Raw genomic sequence first — 21055 nt, 5'->3', positions numbered from 1 at the left:
CCTACGCTAGCAATGGGGAAAGCAGTTGTTGTAATGCTGCCGGTGAGGCAACAGCAAAGCTGGAAGGTGTAAGCAGTTGCATTCGCTCCTGTAGGAGGGATTCCTTCAGTCAAGCAGACTGAGAGAGATCGTACTCAGCGGCTGGTGAAGGAGTTGGATCACAGACCGCCCCCCGACCCCACGTCTCCCCCAGGCTGTTCTAGTGGGATGAGCCGCTAACAGGGCTTTGCCACGAAGAATTTGTAACCCGGTGCCTACTGGGTCTTCCAGTGCTGCAAGCAAGCTTTTATCCTTACCGCTGTTTGCTGTGTCCTTGTTAAACAGAGCACCTCTGATTTTAACCGTGGTCAGATACTACAGCAGCTGGGCACGGGGGGTGCGTCCTGATCCCAAGTCCATGCCATCAAAGGAAGACTTCCGTCGTTCTTCTTGTCTCCCTGCATTTGGATCAGAACCGAATGGGCTCGTCTACTCCCAAAAGTTGTGTGGTGTTAGCTACACCCACCCAGCTGAGAAAGCACAATGCCCCTCATGCAGATGCAGTCATACCACTAGCATTTATTCCTATGGGAGGGGGAATAAGGACATTTTCACTGTAAAGGCGTTGCTAATATAGCCACATTGGCAAAACTCTTTAATAGAGACGCAGCTCATCCCAGCACAAAATTCAGCCGCCTCCCAGAAAGCTCGACCAGCAGAAGGGATTTTGGTGGCATATGTTGGAAGACAAGGTTCTTTGGGTGAATCTGATATCTATTATTATTAAATAGCTGGAAATTTTTTTTAGCAAGTTTTCATTGCTACAGGTATGTTGTCTGTGGGTGTGAATCGCCTTGTTTCTTAACCAGCGCAGCCCTCGGTAGCATCAGTCTGGCCTAAGACCATACCAGTATAAGCATTTTTATACTGCATATACTGCATCGACACTGAAGATTGTACCAGCATAGTTACACCAACACAAACCTCACCCCCCGACTGTTGTAGCTATACGGTACAAAGTCTGTGCAGACCAGATAGAGGAACAGCGGCAACCTGAGAGCGCTGTTCTTTCAGAGTAAAGCTTGTGACTAGTGAGACAAAGACAAGGCTGGGTTTATAAGGTGTTTTAACTGCTCGGCAAACGCGGTCTACCCAGGAGGCCACCAAATCTCCACAAAGAGACGCTGTAATCCTGACGTCCAGCTCGAAGCCTAGACATGGATAACTCGAGTGATCCCAAAACGTTAGGCAGAGATGTGGAAAGTGTCCAGTATCCCAAAGCGCAGGGAAAACACAAGTTTCTTTCTCTAGCTCTTTGGGGAGCATCAGCTTCCTAGAAACTGCTTTAAAATGTGTGTCTCTTTGATGACAGCACACGTGCTCGTGACTCCAAGCAAGGAGGCGTCCGCTCTGAACGAGAAACTTGTGAAGCCAAACCAAACCAGACCACCTCTCCCCGCTGTTTCAGAGAAAGTTTATCCTCCTAATGGAAAGGTGTGGTTCTTTCACATCTTTGCTCATGAGTTGATATTTCTGCTTTCAAACGACTGGCTTGGTGCCTCCCCACCCAACAACACTACAAATCATTCAAGAGTTACCACTTTGCATCAATGCGTTTAATGAGCCAGGGAACAACAGAAGCGGCTCTGTACAACATAATTAAATAAACGGGGTCTAAGTAAATGGCAAGACTTTGCAGGTTATATTTCGGTTGAAAACAGCTGGTATGCAAAGAAAGGAGCATCGAGGATGAGGGATGGTCAACAAAGGCATTTCACAGAATGCAAAACACTAACACTTTTCCTATCGCACAAACGGTAACACACTGAGGCTGCAAGCAGCTTCTCTTGGATTCGGAAGAAGATGCGTGGGGAGACTTTTTGTTTCTCTAGCCTGCATGAGAAAATATTTTACATGGAAGCCCAAAAAAAAGTTTCAAAGAGAACCGCTTGTCCTCAGGAAAGAAATAAATACTTCAGAGATGGGGAAAGTCAACATGGGACATCTTGCTCAACCAGCCCAGTGACTGCAGGGCTCTCTGTCCCCTGGCACCAGAGGAGGACAGTGCAGGAGGCCTCAAAACGGAGCCTGACAAGTGGTCAGTATTGCAAAATGTCTGTTTGGCTCAGAGTTGTAGGACTGCTCGTTCTCGGACCAGCTCCCCGCGCCCGCTGCCAGCTCCACCTAGTGATACCCAAGCTGACCCAAGTATCTCAACATTCAACTGTCTGCCTGAATCCACTATTTACACGCTGTCTTCATGCCAACCTTGGACACATTTGGTCTCTCGAACAAATCCTATAAATACAAAGGTTTTCTTTTGTTCTTTTTCCAGCTTCACATTAAGTTAACTTTGTCAGCGGTGCTGCTGCGTCCCAGGAGTCCGTTTGGATGCAGCGAGTTCCTTGGAGAAGGAAATTCTTAGTTAACCCAACTTTCAGCGCAGGTCCTTATCACCAGCTTGTCTGATTGTACCAAGGAGCCACAGCTACTGCTGGAGTTCGGGCCCCGTGAATGAAAAGTTCCTAAATTCTTCTTGGTTAATCATTGGAAGAATTCCCTCTTCGACAGGAGTGAGAATGGGCTCTTCTTTGGTAAAATCCGGATCAAAATTGCTAACGTCCTCTTTGGATTTCTATCAAACAGAAAGAGGCAATAAAGAGATGTCAAAAACGCGTGCCTTTGTTTCTATACTCCTGTTGTCTGCACCTCGTTTCCCACCTTGAATGGACCAGGTTTCTGCCTCCAAGGAGCGTGCAGGTGCTCTGCACCTCACTTCGGAGCCCTGTGCTATAAGACAGGGGCACTCAACCTCCGGCCCGCTGGCCAGATCCAGCCCCCGGTGCTGTGTCACCGGTCCGCAGGGCTTCTTGTGGGTCTGGAAATATGGTGACAGGAGAGCGGTGGCACCGCTCCTCCACTGCCAAATTTCTGGAGCCGTGGGAAGCCCTGCACACTGGGCTCTTGGCATCTGATGCCAGCACAAGAGGGGGAAGGGGTGGTGCTGTCTCCCTGGGACCCAGTCCCGGTGTGTGAGGCAGAGGAGGGAGTGGTGCTGAGCCCCTGGGACCTAATGCTGATGCACGGAGCAGAGAAGGGGTGCCCCGATCCAGCCTGCAGCACCCATCTGGTCCACAGGGCCTGCTGTGAGTACCGCAGTGTCCCTGCTTAGCACCAGACACATTTAGGATATTCAGAGCCGGCCCCTCCTCTGCCAGCCTTTACGGGCCTGACGCAGCAAAGCCCTTTCTGATGGAGCTGATGTTGGCTGGGGTGTTTGCAGGACGGGGCAGCCAAGCTGTAAGTGGCTACTGAGTCAGCGCCCGCCTGCACGGACCCCGCCGCTCACAGGGACCACACACGCTGTTCCCAATCCGCTGACTCTACACGGTCCTCCCGGAGCTGGGCCGAGGCTGGACGGGTGTAGTTGGGGGATATTGTCCTTTGTACACAAGCCGTTATGCTTGGACAAACAGGAATGAGTTGTGTCCTAGGCAGAACAAGAGTCCTGCCTCCAGGTGCTGGGTTCCTCCCTGCTCGGCACAGAGCACGATTGTTTTCGGCAGTCACGGAGGAAGGCTGGGCCCATTTGGATGAATCGCTGATTCTTCCTGCCGGCCGAGTGGCGAGCAGTTTTATCAGCATGGGCATTTCTTCCCCCCCGAACCGCTGTGGTTCGGTCGTTAGCAGGGGAACGCTCCTGAACGGTCAGCGCCGTGCTGGCCAGGGTGGGATTTTCAAAGGTGCTCCTCGTTCTCTAAGCTTTACTCCCCCTTAGACCTCTGTGGGGATTTGCCCCCGGGGGCAGAGAAGGGGCAGGGCCGGCAGCTTTGGAAAATCCTACCCTAGCTGATCCCTGGAGAAAGTTTCTGAGCCTCTGCACAATGCAAATGACTGTCCAGCTTGGGAGACCCCACCGCTCGCCATACGGCAAGGGGAAGTTTCATCTGAAGTCCGAACTGCTCAGCAGCCAAAGCCTAGGCTGGGCAACAGGGCTGGGCCAGGGGCCTGAAATGAGGGATAGGGAGATCCTGCCCTTTCTGAATTCAGTCTTGTTTCAGTCAAGTTTGCATTATAATAGCACCCAGAAACCGTAGCACGGATCGGTGACCCACTGTGCTGGGCCCCACCAGGCACGCAGGGATGGATGCCCTGAAGAACTTGACACGGTGGACAAAGGGTGTGGGAAAGGGAAGGATCATTACCCCCATTTTACATGTGGGAAGTAAGGCTCAGAGAGTACCTAAGCTCTTTTAAACATCTTCATCTCTAGGGGTATTTTTACACCTGTCAGCGCTGCAGCGCCGGGATGCCGACAATGGTACAAGCGGCGAAACGCACGTTAGCCAGCACTGAGGAAATGGTGGCGGCACGCTTTTGAACTAAAACACATAGGAGGTGCTTTAGTTCAAAAGTGCCCTGCTGCCATTTTCTGCACGCTGATGTGCGCTTCGCTGCTTATACAACTGCATGCGACGCGGTGCAGAGCGGACTTGCTCCGAAGCGGCGGATCTCTGCTGAGTCGCGGGACCAAAACGTATGTGTATAAATGCCCTGGATGCTTAAATACTTTTGAAAACGTCTCTCAGAGCAATCAAGTGTCTTGCCGGGGAGGCCGGGACTGAGTTACATCCAGAACTCAAGGCCACGCTCCCTGTGCATCGATATCCTTTCCCCCGCAGCTGTCCAGATGTGGAAAGCACTTCGCCGAGGGAGGGGCTCCCCCATCACTTACGATTCGGGGCCGGAAGGGTGGCTCCACCTGGCGCTGGTTCAGCAGGTCCCAGTCCATCTGTTTAAAGTACGGGTGCCTCAGGATCGCGCTCTCTCCACCCAGCGCCTGGCTACCCAGGCGCATGTTGGGGTTCTTGGTCATGAACTGCAAAACAAAAGAAATGATGGATTAATCACCAGGGCACAGGAGCGAGCGACACCGATGAGCAATGACACAACAGGCCTGTCCTGAGCTTCCCTGCTGAACCGAGGCTGCCAGCCAGACTTTCCGCTTTCGTTACCCCGGAGCTGCGTGCAGGGAGTTTGACTCATCTGCTCTGGCCGGACAGAGCCAGGGACGTATTTGTCCTTGGTCTCTTCTATTTCAGAAACAACCTTGGTTACCAGGATTATAAAAGAAAGCTGAAATGCATCTTCTGCAACAGGACAAACAGTGCATTCTTGTCTCCCCCCTTCAGGAATAAAAGCTCTTTATAAGGTGCCACTTGCCAGCCGGCTGGGCTTTGGCTTGGAGTCAGTTTTGAGCTGTCTTTCTTCCTAAACCTCAGCCTGTTGAAGGGCAGCCAGAAAACCTGCACTTTTCTTCCTGCAGTCTCAGAGAGCAAAACAGAGGAGACTTAAGAGAAGGAAGACAAGTTTTGGGTTTCAGAGAGAAGACAGCAGGAGCCCAAGGAAGATCAAACCTCTCAACCGAAGCGGCAGACCCTTTGGCTTTTGCGGGCAAAGCTCTCCAGGGAGTTTGATCTTCTCCGTAACGAGAGGAAAGACATTTCCAAAGAGTGGCAGTGAACCTTAGCTATAGGTATGAAGGAAAGCAGTGAGAAAAGCCACGGTTCACCCAACTGGCTTGATACCTGGGAGAGAGGCATTCGGCTTGTGGCTCTCAGATCCTGCAAAGAGCCCTGAAGTCAGGGTGGCAGGTAAACTGAAAAGGGAGCTACAAGGGAGAGCTGGTTTTATTCCCCCTAGGCATCACTTCTTTGAAGTCACAGAAGAATCCTTATGGCCCTCCCTCCGCTGGTAGTTTTGATTCACTAGAGGACGAGAGAAATCACATTGCATTTTATAGGGGGAAACAGCTGCTTCAGTTTGCCGAGGGAAATGACCATGAAAACGAATGGGGATCGTTGGCTGAGCGGCCTTGGGAGTCAGCTCCTCTATGAAGCAACCTGGCCTCCAACCTCCCTTAGGAGCCAGGCTGTCACCGGCTTCCCCAGCCCAGACCTGTTTTCCATCATTTCACCCAGAACAGGACCAAAGTTAACGCTGCGGCGTGGATGGCAGCTGGTAACCTGGATCCACAAGGAATTTGGCAATGCAAAGCAGCTGCACCGCAGCTGTGACCGTCGTAGGACCCCTCCAGGCTCTCCAACCCCCCGGCTATGTTGTGTCTCCTGGGTAGCGAGAAAATGCAGTGGAGATCCAGCTCCCTCCTGTCCCAAAGAGCTTTCTGCTGTGCTCTCTGTCAAAGGCACATGTGCAGGGGGGCTGGACCTGATGATCTGTAAGGTCCCTTCCAGCCCCTAACAACTATGAAACGCTGAACGGAAATGCGCTTCCCCCCCCGACAGCTCCTGGTTCCAAACCATTTCTAAATCAGTGTGGGCCACAGAAAATACCGCTCCAAGGCCCGGGTCAGCAAAGGACCAGAAAGTGCCTTGAACCAAACTTCTCAGGTTCACAAATCCCCTGGTGACAGATCAGAGCAGGGGTGGGCAAAATGCGGTCCAGGGGCCGGATGCGGCCCGCCAGGCCATTCTATTCGGCCCGCACGGCCCCTAAAAAATTTAGAAAAGTAATATTTATCTGCCCCCAGCTGCCTGTCAAGCAGCCCTCGATGGCTTGCCAAAACTCAGTAAGCAGCCCTCCGTCGGAAATAATTGCCTGCCCTTGGATTAGAGAGATCCCTTGCACTGCTGCTTTGCTTCAGTGGACTCACCCCAGATCCCCTGGGGAAAATAGAGGAAAAGGGGAAAAAATGGTCTTATCCGTGTTACGGTCGCATGTAAAGCTTCAACCCAGGGCTGCACCATGGGAGGCTCTGCACCCACACAGTGGCCACGTCTACACGAGACGCGGGCTGCACAGTTGTTACTGCAGTCATTTCGTACCTGGGTGTGCAAGTACTTAGGTGTGCAAGTACTAAATGATTGTGCAGCAACCGGTGTCACTGTGCAGTAGTGTCCCTGCACGACTCTGTGGGGACGCTGACTGTGCAGCAGCTCATTACTACTGCACAGCAGCATCGCATCCTGGGTCGTGTCCCGCGACGCTACCGCGCAGTAGTAACGAGCTGCTGTGCAGTAAGCGCCTCGTGTAGATGTGGCCAGTGCGAGACGGTCTTGGTCGTGAAAGAGATGACCGTTAAAATGGACAAGGCAAGGGAGTGAGGGGAACTGCAGGTGCCCGGAGGCCAAGCGAGCAGCTGAGGGGAGGAGGTGGGTCATCTGATCCCCAGCCTGGTTCTCTGCTTGCTGCGCTGGGCAGCCCTGCACAAAGCAAAACCCAAAAGACCCGGGGGCCTGCTGAAGTTTGAGCCACGTGTTTGCACTTTAGTGTTTTGCACTTTGGCATTCAAACTGGTCTGCCCTCCCTTCAACCAACCCACCCCGAGTGCTGAGGGTGGGTGTGGGGGGGGGTGGTCCTGCAATCCTGTTTGCCTGTTTTACTCAGCATCCTGCTCAAATTGCATCAAGCAAAACCACAAGGCCAGGTCCAAGATAAGAGCATTCCTGCCTGCTTTTTAATGTGGCACCTTAGATTAGATGCAAGGGTCTCGACCCCTGGAGAGAGGGCTGCGAACAACGAGTGTAAGCAAAACTGTTGTTCAGGTTCTCAGCTGCCTCCGGAGAGCCCATGAGACCTGCACCTGCTTAGGAAATTACAGCTGACACAAGAAATTAGGCATTGCTAAACAGAACGTGTCTCGTGTGTTCGGCGAGGCAGGAAGGGAAAAAGACTTGGCCGATCTTGCCCATTGCTGGATGCTCTTCCAGCCCGGGGTAGCTGGGAGCGGGCGAGGAATCGCTGCCAAGCACACATCTGGGCTGCTGCTGAAATCCTCCTGAACCGAACCTTGCTCCAGAAGGAAACGAGCTGAGCTGGCGGATCCCTGAGCAATGGGCCCTCTTCTCCTGTCCTTGATGTTTTATGGATAAATTCAGCTCTGCAGCCTGTTCTTGTTTTGTAAGAAAGGGTCTTCAAAGGGTGAGCTCACCGGGGCCGAGGTGACAAACCCGAAGCTTAAATACGTCTTTGTGTTTCTCTCAATAAAAGGCCTGTTTCTCATACAGAGAGAGGCCCCGTTCCAGCACTCTGGCAACATTTGCAGCCCTAAAAGTGAATATAAAAAAAAATGTATTCTCCCAAGCCCGTTCTGCGCTACAAAAGTGGAAATTTAAGTGAGAATTAAGTTGATAATGTTTTTTAAAAACAGGCAGAATATTATTTCGAAGGACGGTTGCAGTCTCATGCAACTGCATCCTTCTCTGATTTTTTTGCTTTCGGACTGTCTCTAGTTCAACAAAATCCTTTTTCTTCCATTTACACTATTCATTAGCATTTACTAATGTTCAGGGCACCCAAACCACCCAAGCTGATCACACAGGCTGTCGGAGAGGCTGATGTCCGTCTCTCTGTACTCCGGGCCTATGACAAAAAGCACCATATTTTCCATTTCTAGCCTTTCAATGCCTGTAATCTTGTGATTTCTTGTGAAATGGCATGTCTGTGACTAAAAGGATATGGTTGGGCTATTTTATACGGGAAATTGATGGGGTTAGCTTGGTATTCGGCATCTGAATGGAAAAATGTAGCATACTAACACTGACTGTTACTAACTCTGAAAGCTGACATTTTGCATGGCAACAGAGTTATGCATCGCTATCATATGACGCACTTAAAATTAAAAGCTGAAATTTCCAAAGTTGCCTAAGGAATCTGGATGCCCCATCTCATGAAAATGAACAATCTAAAAGCTATCTTCTAATTCAGCCAGAAGTAACTGGTTTGATGCAGAAATTACTGAAAAAGATGCCAAGGTCCACATGATGCATAGTTAGGCTAGAAGTTCATACGTCTCCTGGGCTGAAAAACCTATGAAGTCCCCCAAAGGAAGTGCTGCAAATCCCAGTCAAAGCCTGGTTGTTATTTCTTTGCTGTATTCAGGCAGCGTCAGGAGGTCCATATGAGGGTGCGGGGGAAATCGGGGAAATCGGTGCTTTCTAGGGACTGCAGGATCCGCTCCAAACCCCAGATTCTAGATTCTCCAATAACCCATCCGGAGCCGTTCAAATAACCCAGTTTCTCTGGGTGTAATCCTTAGGGACTGTAGGATCCATAGTCCATGACCTGTTCATCAGACAAGGCTTCCTTTCCAAATGATTTAAATAATGTTAGGCAAAACTGAAACCTGGTGCCAGGCGCTCAGATAGCGGAGCCAACATCCTTCTAACCAAAGGCAGGACGCAGACTGTAGGATGCCCCTTAAGGCAACGGTTGGAGAGTGCTGCAAACTGCTGGACACAGCGATGGCAGCACGTCCTGGCACAGACATTCGCTGACCGCCCGCTCTAAAACCCAACGTGGGCTTGTGAGGGGTGCTTTGAGGGTGTGACCCCTGAGATGAGCCTGTATCTACCATTCAAGCGGGCAGACACGGCACTCAGGGACATCCCAGTGGGGACAGGCTGCCGCCACCTTGCAGAGCCCCCCGAGAGCGCGAGCTCCTTAATGCTACATCTACCCAGCACAACGCAGTGCCATGCAAAGACCCCCAAGCTAGCTCTGAACATGCTAGCTCAGGTCTAGGAAGCAAGACCCTCTTCCAGCCCTGGGCAGAGTCCTCCCGGGGTGAACTGGACTACACTTTCCTGGAACTGGCTTGGTTCAGAGCTACACTGTGTTGTGCAGACGTACCCGGCGGGGGACATGAGTGTGCCAAGAGAAAGACACGAGGAAATTGTGAGTATCCTCAGCCTGGCCACTGGGGTTGACCCAGGAAACTGGTAAACTCCGGGGGGAAGAGAAAGGTTGCCACGATCTTGGCACTGTGTGAATCTGGGGAGAGGTTATAACCAGGCTGAAAGAGCTTCGGGGCTTTCTATGTCCCATCAGGTGATGGGAGCAGCTGCATAGGCACAAGGTCTTCCCTGGAAAGTAGCACTTCTTCGTGCTTATTCGGCATCTGCATTTTGCATCATGGCTGGTAGCCTTATACAAACACCAGCCTCTCGACACAGAGCACCGGGCAAAGAGCTACACAGAAAAATGAGACGTTTCTAAGCAAAGTAAAATCAAGTAAAAACACATATGAGTCCTGGGCTCCATCCTGCTTGCCCCGAGTCAACTGCATAACTACCGATTTTAAAACAGGACTGGCCGGGATCTCTTGAATCATCGAGGCCAGGCCCCCTGCTCTGGCTGGCAACTGAGTCAATTTAATCCCTTCCGTGAACAGTGAAACATGCACAGCCAAACAGACTCACATGCTCCGAGTCCCCAGGTTGTTTAAGCTGCCAACTTGAGTTAGACGGAGCCTGACCTCAGATACACTTCTCAGGGACACGCCGGCCAAAAACAGCACGTTGCGGCAGCCAAAGAACATGACTTCACGGAACTATTTAAGACATATTGACAGAGAGAAAATGCAACAAACCATTTTCAAAAGTTAAAGTGTTGGAGACTACTCGATATAAGGCCTGGGGAGTTGCAGCAGAGATTGTAGGGATTAAGGGGAAATATTTTTACTCATCAGCACGACAGGCGGACAGATGATAGCGCACACTCTTTGTGGTACAGCATTGCAACGACATCTAAAGAACGGGTTTATTAACTTGCCCGAGGACTCAGGTCTGCGTGCCCTTATTTCTGCAAACCATTTCCGAACATATCTGTCTGTCTGTCCGCTTCCTTCCATGTCTGATTTTCAGCATTTATTTTAACTCATCTATGCTGAGTTTAATCATGACCAGCAGAGATTAATTTCAAGAACCATATTGTGGTGGGTTGCTTGCTTCTGCATAGGAGGAAACAGGTACATGAAAAAGAAAATGCTCCAAAATATGAGAGTGAATTCTCCAAATAAAAGAATTGAAAATGCCTGGCAGCTTAGTTCTTTCGTATCAATAGTTGGCTTCTATCAGGAATGCTTATTACTAGTGCTACACAAGTAGCACAGATCAAGACAAGCGGCACAGATCAGATCAGGACCACGTTATGCTAGACAGCATGCATATCCCTTCTTCTAAGCACTGAGGAGCTTGCAGTAAAAATAGATGGGAGAGAGGGAGCACGTGACTTTTTAACCTTTATTATAAAAATATTAAAAACAAAACAGTGAAAATGCAGCGGTATGTGGCCCTCCCAGGGGCTGAATATGAAACACTCGTCAGCAAGAAAAAATGCCTTATCCCTAGAGACTGAAACCCCTGTCCTCCCCATGGGGTTACATATTTAGTACTAAAGAGTGAGATAAGGACCGTCGAAGAAAGTATATATTAAGAGAGTGCACTTTCCTTATTTTACAGATAGGGAACCTAAGGTCCAGAGAAGTCAAGTGACTTGTCCAAAGACATGGCTATCAGAACCGACACCAGGGCTGAGGTCTCCGCCGCTCTCTCAAGTACAAGACCGACCTCCTTCCATCCACGGACGTGTCAAGCCAACTCCTGCTCTCACGTTGCTAAGGTAAGCACAATTTCCATGTACAGTTTCCCTAGTGTTGTGAGTGAATTATAATAAAACACTTATGGAAAAGGTACTTCATCTGAGATGAATAGCTCCAAAGTCTCCCTCCCCCAGTAACGATGGAGAATGGAGAGATTTGGAGATCCCCGATGCAGTCAGGCTCATTAAGATGGGTGACCTAGAATAACAGGGCAGAGATTAACTCTAAAGGAAACAGGATTTGTCAAACATCTATTTGATCTGAGACAAAGGAAAATCATTATATAAAATCGAGCAATTACTCTAATGAAGGTTTCCCTGCCTGAATCTCTTGAGTGAACACTGGACTTGCTGCAAATAGACTGATTGGACTATTATGCAAGCACAACAGACCAACAGTCTGGAGTTTCTTTGCTGCCATTAGTCCTCCAACAAAGGATGAGAAAGACGGTTCTATATATTTCATTTAAGTGACAGACAGCTAAGGGGGCACTTCAATAGCAGAGAGGCACTTTATTAGCAGCTCCTATTTAGTGGGGCGTGGGGGGGTCAAACCTGACCACCTCCACTGGCAGGACTCCCATCACCTCCGTTGAGTTTCACCTGTGCAGCACTTGCAGGAGTACTGGGCTGACTTACAGAACTGCCGTTTGCAACTGGGAGCCCATGCCCCGTTTCAGTTCAGAGAGAATTAGGCTCTTCCTTGCAAAAGACGCTTTTGAAACTGGAACTCGGCTCTGAAGTCATTTAAACATTTAAAAAAAAAACTTTGACCTCAGTCCTATGCTGGGCCTTTGGGTCTGGCCACTGGCTGTAACCAGGGCAAGTTTTCCAGTGCAGCTCAGGCTTAAAGGGTGCAGGGGCAGAACAGGGAAACAGAAACATGCTCTGAAATGCACTTTAAAAACCTGTTCCTCTTATCTTTTCAGAGACAGCTTGGAAGAGGGGGGCAAGACTCAATTAGTTCGCTGTGCTGAGGAGCTGGGATTGTAAAATCCAGCAACTAAGAGAAATGACACCAGCTTTAGTGCTATCGCCCCAGGATGCTACAATAAAAGCTTCAGGGCAGGAGAGGTTAGTTTTATTGATCTGAAACAGAGGTAAGTTTGGTCTCGCTCCTTCTTAGTCTGGAAACGACCCTTTGGTGTTGCCAGTTCAAGCCTCTTGTCCTGGGAAAGTGTGTTGAGGGAGACAAACACACAAAATAAATCAGTGTCACGAAAGATGGGCTGCTAGGGGTGTAAAGGGACGCGGCATTGCTGGCTGCAGCAGAACTTTGCCCATTTCCACCGGCAGAGAATTTGGCCCCAGGTCTGGCTCCTTGCCAGAAGCAGCGCTGAGATTCAGGCCTTGATCGTTTAGCTTCCAAATCGCACGGTGTTCGCTCCTCTCTCAGCAGGTTCCCGTCAACACATTCACAGAACGAACAGACTTCAGTGAAACTTTTCCAACCCAGGTGCCTACAGTTAACCTCCTAAGGTGCTGAATGGCTTTGTGATACTGGATGCGTCAGATTTTGGAGGTCCAACTTGCTATACCTTCAACGGGTTTAATTTTCAGGAAGTGCCGAGATGCTTGCAAGCGCGATGCCTAGGATTTGAAGTTCACCAAATTGTCAGTCATGCTGAAAATCCACGTCCAACTCAAAACATAGGCCCATAACACTAAAAACCTAATTCTCAGTTGTGCAATGTGCACCCAATTTATGCATAAGTCAATAGGCTTGGTACTTGCTCAGCAATTTGAAGAGTCAAGCCATTTTTATGCAGATGCTTCAACACAGACTTCTAAGTTTATCTTTAGGCATCTGGGTTTGAAACTTTTGGCCACTGGGTTTAAATCAACAGTATTAGATTTGATGCATATTGTGCAGGTTGCAAACCAACAGCAAAGTTTGCTGATTAAGCAGGGTGATGCCAACTGATAGAGAAACACTGCTCTCTTTTTAAAAGCTGGCGAAACCTCCACGGAGCTCGAGAGGAGCGCTATCAAGTCCTTTGCATCTCGTGAACTAAAAGTGAGACGTGAATATATTATGTATCCATGGTGACTCATGTATAAAGGGTCAAGAGGAAGGAAGAATAAATTGCACTAACAGGACTGTGAAGGCCAACTGGAAAACCTCAGAAAAATACACCGACAGAGCCCTTTCACTGTCTTGCTTCTGTCCCCATTAGGAAGTTACAAGAGATCACAGACTCACCAAGAAGTAGGGTTGGAAGGGACCTCCAGAGGTCAAGCCCAACCGCCTGCCAGAGGCATGATCATCACTCTCCAAACCATCCTGTACAAATCTATCATCTAACATCTTTGTAAAATTACCATTAACCCTGACGCAACACAAGACATAACACCCTACCTAACCTGTCATACATAAAGCAGGGGAACCAAGGCAGCCAGTGCCCTACTTCTCTAAAAGGTTGTTAACACACGCTCAAGAGATCCCACGTAGAGGCCACGTGCCCTGCTACAGAGGAATGAACCCCACTCCCCCATCTGAGCAAGGGGTAAAAGTCCTTCCTGACCCCAAATATGGCATTGGTCTGACCCTGAGTGGAGAGGCAAGACCCTCTAGCCAGGTACCTTGGACTTTTAAGTCTCAGCAGAAGCATTGACACAGCCCAGTCAAAATCCCCAGCCTGGGCTACAGGCAGCACCCAATGCATCTGAGGAAGGCTTAAAAATGTCCTGACACCTATAGCAGAAATTGGGGTGGCAGAAACCAGCAAAGCCCAGAAACATGGGAGAATCCAGAGTTTCCCCAGCGTCTGCTCCCCTGCCTCGCTGCTCTAACAGTGAAGAAGCTTTTCCTGATATTCAATTAAAACCTACTTTGCTGCCAATTTCAAGCCACTGGTTTGTAAGAAAGAAAAGGTGCTCTCCCTCTTCTTTATGGCAGGCCTTCACGTATTTGAGGATTGCTATCATGTCCCCTCTCAAGCACTTTTCCTGCAAGCTGAACAAGCCTATCTCCTTCAGTCTCTCCTTATACAACTTGCTTTTGTCATCTCCGTTGCCTTTATCACCTCCGTTGCCTGCCTGTGGACCTTCTCCAACTTCTCCATGTTGTTTTTCAAATATAGAACTGAAAACGGCACACTTTACTTTACATGAGGCCTAGCTAGTGCCAAGTAGAGAAGTGCTATCACCTCCCACATCTTGCACCTAATGCTTCTATTGATGCATCCCAGTAGATGAGGGTGCAGCAAGTCGGAAGGGTCAGCAACACAAAAAATGAGAGAAGAGAAAGACGTAACTAGTTTGAATAGGTAATTCATTGGAGCGTGATTACACTCGCAAAGCCTTGAGACCCCCCTGGGAATCAAGGCCTCATGATGCTAAGCATTTTACAACCACAGAAGTACAAGCAAGTCCCTGCACTAAAGAACTCAGACAAGTCAGGCCAGGAAGTAGTATTGCTTCCATTAATGGTCCGTGGAACCAAGGCAGAAAGGAATGAGTGGGGCAGGGCAGTCCCTCAGGTGCCTAAGTCCTGCTGTGATATCTCACTGGTGGTACATGTACATTCCTTGAGGATCTAGACTGTAGTGAGTCTGTCTACATGTGCATTAGATCCGGGAGTTTACTCGCAAGTAAACTACCTGCGAGTAAGTGCTCCTGGGCAGGCGTCTACACGTGTAGGGAAGCAGGAGCAAATTTGCTGCTCGTGGCAGCAGACTGTTCTTACTTCCTGGGACCCTGCAATGGGATCCTCCCACCACCAGGGGGAGCTCTAGATCCCCCCCCCCCCCCCCGCCCCCGGGTGCTCATCCAGGGGCTAGCAGGGAGCATGGGGCCAGGACATTGCTCCCTGCCCTGGTGGGGGCTGCCTGCTGCCGGGATGTGGACAATGTTCTTCTGCCCTGGCAGTGGGGATCTCTCAGCCCCAGCTCCCTGATCAGGGCAGGGGTCTTGGAAAGAGCTGCTTGGGAGAGGCAGGTCCCAGGTCTGCAGTCACGGGTCCAGCAGATCAGAGAAGGTAGCTGGGACCTGCCCCACTCCTGCAGCTCTTTCCAAGCCCTGCTTGTCCGATTGGGGCACGAGGCTGGGACAGTTCCCAGTCCCCGCTCCGCAATCACGGGGCGGGGGCTGAAGAGCTTGTGTTCCCTGCTCAGCTCTACGACTGGAGCTAGGTGGGGAACTGGCTCTCCAGCCCCAGCAGCAGGGAGCTCCCAGTGCTGGCTCCACGGTTGTGGGGCCAGCGTTGGGAGATCCTGATTTTTACAACTCTCCCAGCGCCGGCCCTACGACTGTGGAGCTTGCACTGTGGAGCTTGCGACTGTGGAGTTGGTGCTGGGAGATAAGGATCCCCAACTGTGATGGTGAAGCGGGGGCTGGGACATAAGGATTGCCCAGGCCCCGCTGTCCGATCGGGATCTTGGAGCAGGGGGCTTGGAGCTCCCTGCTGCTGGGGCAGGGGGGCATAGTCCCTGCCCGAGCTCTGGTGGTGCAGCCTGCCCTGGCAGCAGGAAGCAATCCCCTGCCCCCTGGTGCCAGCTGACCAGGAGCAGATTTACTCCCAGTCAGGCATTTACACGAACGCTACTGTGCAGTTAGTACTTGTAAGTAAATTTGCTACTTGCATTTGCAGGTTGCAAATTTACTCGCAATTAGCGAGGTTTACTAAGCTGTATGCATGTGCACGTGTAGATGCACATGCTTACTGCCCAGTAAATATGCTACTGGGCAGTAAAGCATTTCGTGTGGACACACCCAGTGCCTCCTCCACACAAAAGGTTGCGTGTGGCTGAGTCGGAAAGTGAACATCGCTCTCCAGAAGTGCTAATCCACTGCTTTTGCTGCAAGAACACTCTTCTTCCAAAGCTTCTAGGAAAAGAGCAGCAAAAAGAGTGAAAAATGATTGGTACGATTAATGTTGCCTGAATTTTATGTGCGGCAGGAAAGAGGAGAATGAGTCATAAATGCTGCTGGAGTATCCAAGCTTATGAATTTTTCTTTATGTGGCAAATCATGAGTCTTGGCATGCTGTGGACCTTTAGAAAGAAGCGCCTATTAAAAAAACGGAAAAGGTAGAAGACCGGATTATTTCATTCAAGGTGAATTTGACCTCTGCTGCCTATACCTACATGCCATTAGTTTCCTTTCAGAGTGAATTATTCAGGGAGAGCACAATGGCCCTTACTGTAAAGAGTTCAGATGGAAAGACAGAGAGTCTATGATACGAACACAGAAAATGAGAACTTCTGAGGATACCTTGAATGGCAGCGCTGCTTTAAGCTAGGGTCAAGAGACTGATGAAAGGATTATTCAAGGGAAGGCCACATCCACACAGGCAGGAGAAGTTTGTTCTTCTTTTTAATGATGTTAAAAGCAAGCAGGACCCGGGCATTTGGCACCTAGGGGGAGAGAAGCAAGGTCCGGGAGCAAGCCAAGTGACTACCCCCAGGAATTGTACAGCAGGGAGAAGAAATGTTGATTTTAAACATCATAAATGAGGAGCGAGACTGGGCCCTTGTCTTATTTGGCAGTACAATGAATGAGGAACCTGGTCGGAGGCAGTCTGCTGCTTCAATGCTTTAGGGAATAACAAGAAACAAGGAGGACTAAGAGAGGGAGCTCTCACGGTGCAGCACGATGGGAGCCAGCGTGGCAGAGAGCTAGCCTGCGGCACAGCGGCAATGACGAGAGGACAACAGAAGGACATGTTTAATGGATGCTTTTGCAAACACAGCTCAGAATCGATAAGGGTAGGCGACTTTCTCCAGGGCTGGGAAGAGAAGCGAACATTTAGCATGGTCCTGGAGACTTTTGTCTCATCGGAGAAGCGACAGAAACGCCAGAATCCTGGTCTTGACGTGGGACCTGGGTAATGGAGCAGGAAATGCAAAGGGGCTGTTGACAAGGATGCAGCACTGAGCTTTACAGAGCAAATCAGATGTTTTAGCGCAGCTTTGACAGCCAAAGCCGAATCAAACTGTGGAACAGAATTTGCTGTGCCTGCCAACTCGGAAGACATGCCAAAGGCAAGAATTTTGCGGTATATTTGAAGGCATGTTAGCTACACTCCTGGACTCTGAGGCTTAGCAATGGGCCCATCCTTTTAATCTTTGTCTAAAAGCTTACAGCATCTTCCAGAATAACTTCATGCCTGCTGCTTGAGCTGGGATGCACAAGACCTGCCTCTTTGTATTTCTTCTTAGCATGAAGGACCTGAGCCAGACTCAGGGGCAAGGAGTGCAAAGGAGAGTCAGGGCTGCTCGAATATCACTGTTCTCTGGGTGAAGTCAAGCCATAGCAGACCTCTCTCAGCCACCACCCTCTGCCTCTGCCCTCTCATACCTCATTGTAGGATGCCTTCTAAAAAGCACACTTGCTGGTACAATATACAGCAGCCTCCTGGCTGCTCTATCCCTGGGAGCCTGAAAACTGGACCCCAAGACTTGTCTTGTAAATCTGACGGATGTGAAAACCTCCCGCCACCTTGATTAATCCACACCTTAAGTGGCCAACTGCGACGGGGAGGAGGCTGACTTGCTCACTGCTGCACATTGATTTCATTGAGTCTTCGGCGGGGCCTCACCATCCTCGGACTTTTTTCATTTGGTATCACCTTCAAACTAGGAAGAAGCACATCTTCTGGGCCAGCCATGCTCCTGGACCCTGAGGCTTCGCAATGGGCCCGTCAGGCTTCTCTTCTGTTTTTCATTTGCCTTTTAATCCTGGTCTAAAAGCTTTCAGCATCCTCCAGAAACAACTGCATGCCTGCTGCTTCAGCTGGGGTGCATATGAACTGTCCCTGTATTCTCAGCATAACGGACCTTCGCCTTTCAGGCCCACAGGCCGGACGCATGGTGCAAGGCAAGTCTCCGGGCTGGATTCCTTGTGGGGTTGGCATGTCCCACGTACCCAGACTGGGCCCCATGCCACCCTGGTCAGGCCTAGTGCTGCTTTGGCTTGGCCCCATGAACCAGGATCAGGCCCCATGCTACCCCAGCCTCATGCACCTGCTCTGGGGCACAAGGCCAGGCTCCCCTGGGTTTGGAAATTTGGCAGCAGTGGAGTGGTACTTAATGCTGCCACTGCTCCCCCATTACCAACTTTTTGGACCCAAGGGGAGCCCGCTGGGATAAATGACACAGCTGTGCAGGCTGGCTCTGCCCACGAGCCAGGAGCTGAGTAGACTATCACCTAATGTACCGGTATGTATGCATGTAAACTGGCTTGCTGCACTTCTGTTCGATATCTATGGAAAGATTACGAATTTACCAGCTGGTAAAATTTGCCTGCTCCTTTCGGGTTTCGTTCTGCTTTCCTTATACTGAATAGCATCCAAAATGCCCCCAAACAGCAGCTCTGTGGGTAGCCCAAAGAGGCTCCCAGCAGAGTGTAGTCCTTTTTAAATGAAGAGATGGCTAAACTACATCTCAGTGCAGCAGGAGCTCATCCATGGCAATTCGATGTGACCGTTACTGTCCAATGCACAGTTCCAGGGAGGAGTCGGGCCTCTAAAGGAGCCTCCCGGCGTTTGATTTTCTGGGCTGCGATGGGATGACAACTCTTCGCAAAGCCGCACCAAGCCTTTCTACTGAGTCAGGTTAAAATCAGGAGAGGCTGAGAAAGGGGCTGTATAAATGCGTGGCACAATGAGGACCTGCTCATGACTGCTGATTGCGGGACTAGTTGCAATGGGAACAATAAAAAATGACAGGATCAGCAGCAAACTATATATACGACTTATATACAGCTATATATAGCTGCTTAGAGCTCTTCACACACAAGAACCTCTTGACCTTCCTTGCCCTTGGCTCTGCTAGGCTCCTGAGCCTCATTTGCTCTCCAGAAAAGAGCAAGGAAAGGTGTCTCATTGCAAGCTGGCACAGCAGGAGGCTGCGTAGTGCTGCCAGCTCGTCCTTGCTGCTGGGTGGCAGCACATGTCCTCGCCCATAGGAGGGGAGGAAGGAGCAGGGCCTGGATCCGTTCCAACAACCTGGCTCATCATACCTGAGTGTTTAGATCTCAAATCCTGCCTTTTGGTCCCCAAGGGAGATGCTCCTCTGATTTGGGATGGAAAAAGCCTCAGACAGCATCCTGAATGACTTGTATCCAGGGCCACAGCACAGGAACCAGGACCCGTTTCAATGTTTAAGCAGATATCTGCTGCTTTCATGGGTTCTCAAGCCCTGAGTGCCTTCACTGGGGCTGGGAGTCTCCCAACTCATCCTCAACCTTGGCCAAAATTTAGTCTGTAAGACTAAGAGCTGGACCAGTTTTCTATGGGCTTTCTTCTCCCATATAGAGCTGCTTAACTGCAGCCCCTTACCCCATCATTGTTTTTATTCACCCATTTGTCCAAGGATCTGACTCCATTCTCCCTATGCCAGCCTAGCAGAGTAAAGGGGCTTCAAGTGAATGCAGATACAACTTCAACACCTCTTTAACCTGCTAGAACAGGGTAAAGTATAGATGAGAACAAACCTTCTGATCTGTCTGGCACCTTAACAGGATCATGTTGGAAGGTGTTGCCAGCAAGCACTCTTTGATGTATGGGCAATTCAGCAAAGCCAGTGACGTACTTGCTGCCCTTCATTCTGGCTAAATTAAGTAGTTAAGCTTCTCGAGGAAGTCATTCAGCTGAAATAACAGAAGCCAGTACCCTGAAAGTACTAGGCACATGTAAGACTGCTTGCAGGGACATGGTTTGGGGCTTAGCTGAGTTGCAGCTGGGGGGTTCAGAAGCAGAAAGCCTGAAAAAAAACAGAGGACAGATGCAAGATGCAGGTGGGGTGCAGTGCTGGAAGGATGCAGAGAGAGAAGTTGGGGACAGTCAGCCTGGGCAATTCTGCCCAGGGACTGTGCACATTCATACACGGCAGCAGGATCGCACCAAAACAGTATTTAGCTGCTAGATTCAATTTTTCCTTCCAGAAGAAACAACACCAAAAGTCCTTGAAACGGGTTAACTGCTTGGCCTAAAGAGTGTTAACAGTAGCTGATACGAACAGACTGTAAGGACCCTTGGAAAGATACGGGGCTCCATATATTAGTTTCTACTGATCTAGCGATGGTGTTTTTTCAAAGTACTCAACGTAAGGCTTTTTAAAACAACTCAATACAAATTAAAAAGTGACAATGAGTCACACAAAGGGCTCAGCGATAACGCTACCATTACATGCCAGAAAGCACGCAGGCAATCCCTCCGGATGGGTACCCAACTTTATGGCTGTCGTTGTACGCTGGCTTCAGATGCCTGCAAGGGCTAACCGGCATCAGAGACAGGGTAGAGAATCACAGTGAGAAGTGAACCCTGTGACCTGCACCAGCGATGGTTTGCTAAATCGAGGCATTTGCCTTCTGAGTCAGCATTGGTTCCAGCCTGTAGTTATCTAGAAACGTAAATCTATTTCCATCTCGTGTTCTTGGCACCGTACCACTGAACACACCACTAAAACCCATTTCCTCGCAGAAAATGTTGTGTCAGCATCTGTTGCCCATGCTATAGCCACAGTAACCCGGCCGCACCAGCTTCAAAAGTCAACCCCCGTGATGACTCCATGACCCTGGAGGTTGGTCCTTCGTATGCCTTGGCATGACACCTGCCTTTCCAAACTCAGTGTTACTTTATAAGATGCCACACTGCCCTTCCTTCTGCCTAACTTGAGACTAACATGGGAGACTATGGGGACTTTTACCATCTTGAATTTTCCCTGAGCCTTAG

At 49.9% G+C, this 21055-nt stretch overlaps 1 protein-coding gene across 1 annotated transcript in view; it reads right to left on the bottom strand.

Moving 5' to 3' along the window:
- Nucleotides 1-1573: 1573 nt before the first annotated feature.
- The window catches only part of PRKCH (protein kinase C eta), a 175134-nt gene continuing 155652 nt past the window's right edge, over nucleotides 1574-21055 (bottom strand). The window contains exons 13-14 of the mRNA XM_006261626.4: nucleotides 4715-4858; nucleotides 1574-2614 (exon numbers count right to left, since the gene is read on the bottom strand). Of these exons, the coding sequence (XP_006261688.4) occupies nucleotides 2468-2614; nucleotides 4715-4858 (291 nt within the window). The 3' untranslated portion in view covers nucleotides 1574-2467. The remainder of the gene's footprint in view (nucleotides 2615-4714; nucleotides 4859-21055) is intronic.

The sequence above is a fragment of the Alligator mississippiensis genome, chromosome 2 (genome assembly GCF_030867095.1).
Source record: "Alligator mississippiensis isolate rAllMis1 chromosome 2, rAllMis1, whole genome shotgun sequence".
In the NCBI taxonomy this organism is placed as follows: Eukaryota; Metazoa; Chordata; order Crocodylia; family Alligatoridae; genus Alligator; species Alligator mississippiensis.
This window is presented reverse-complemented; position numbering and strand designations above follow the sequence as displayed.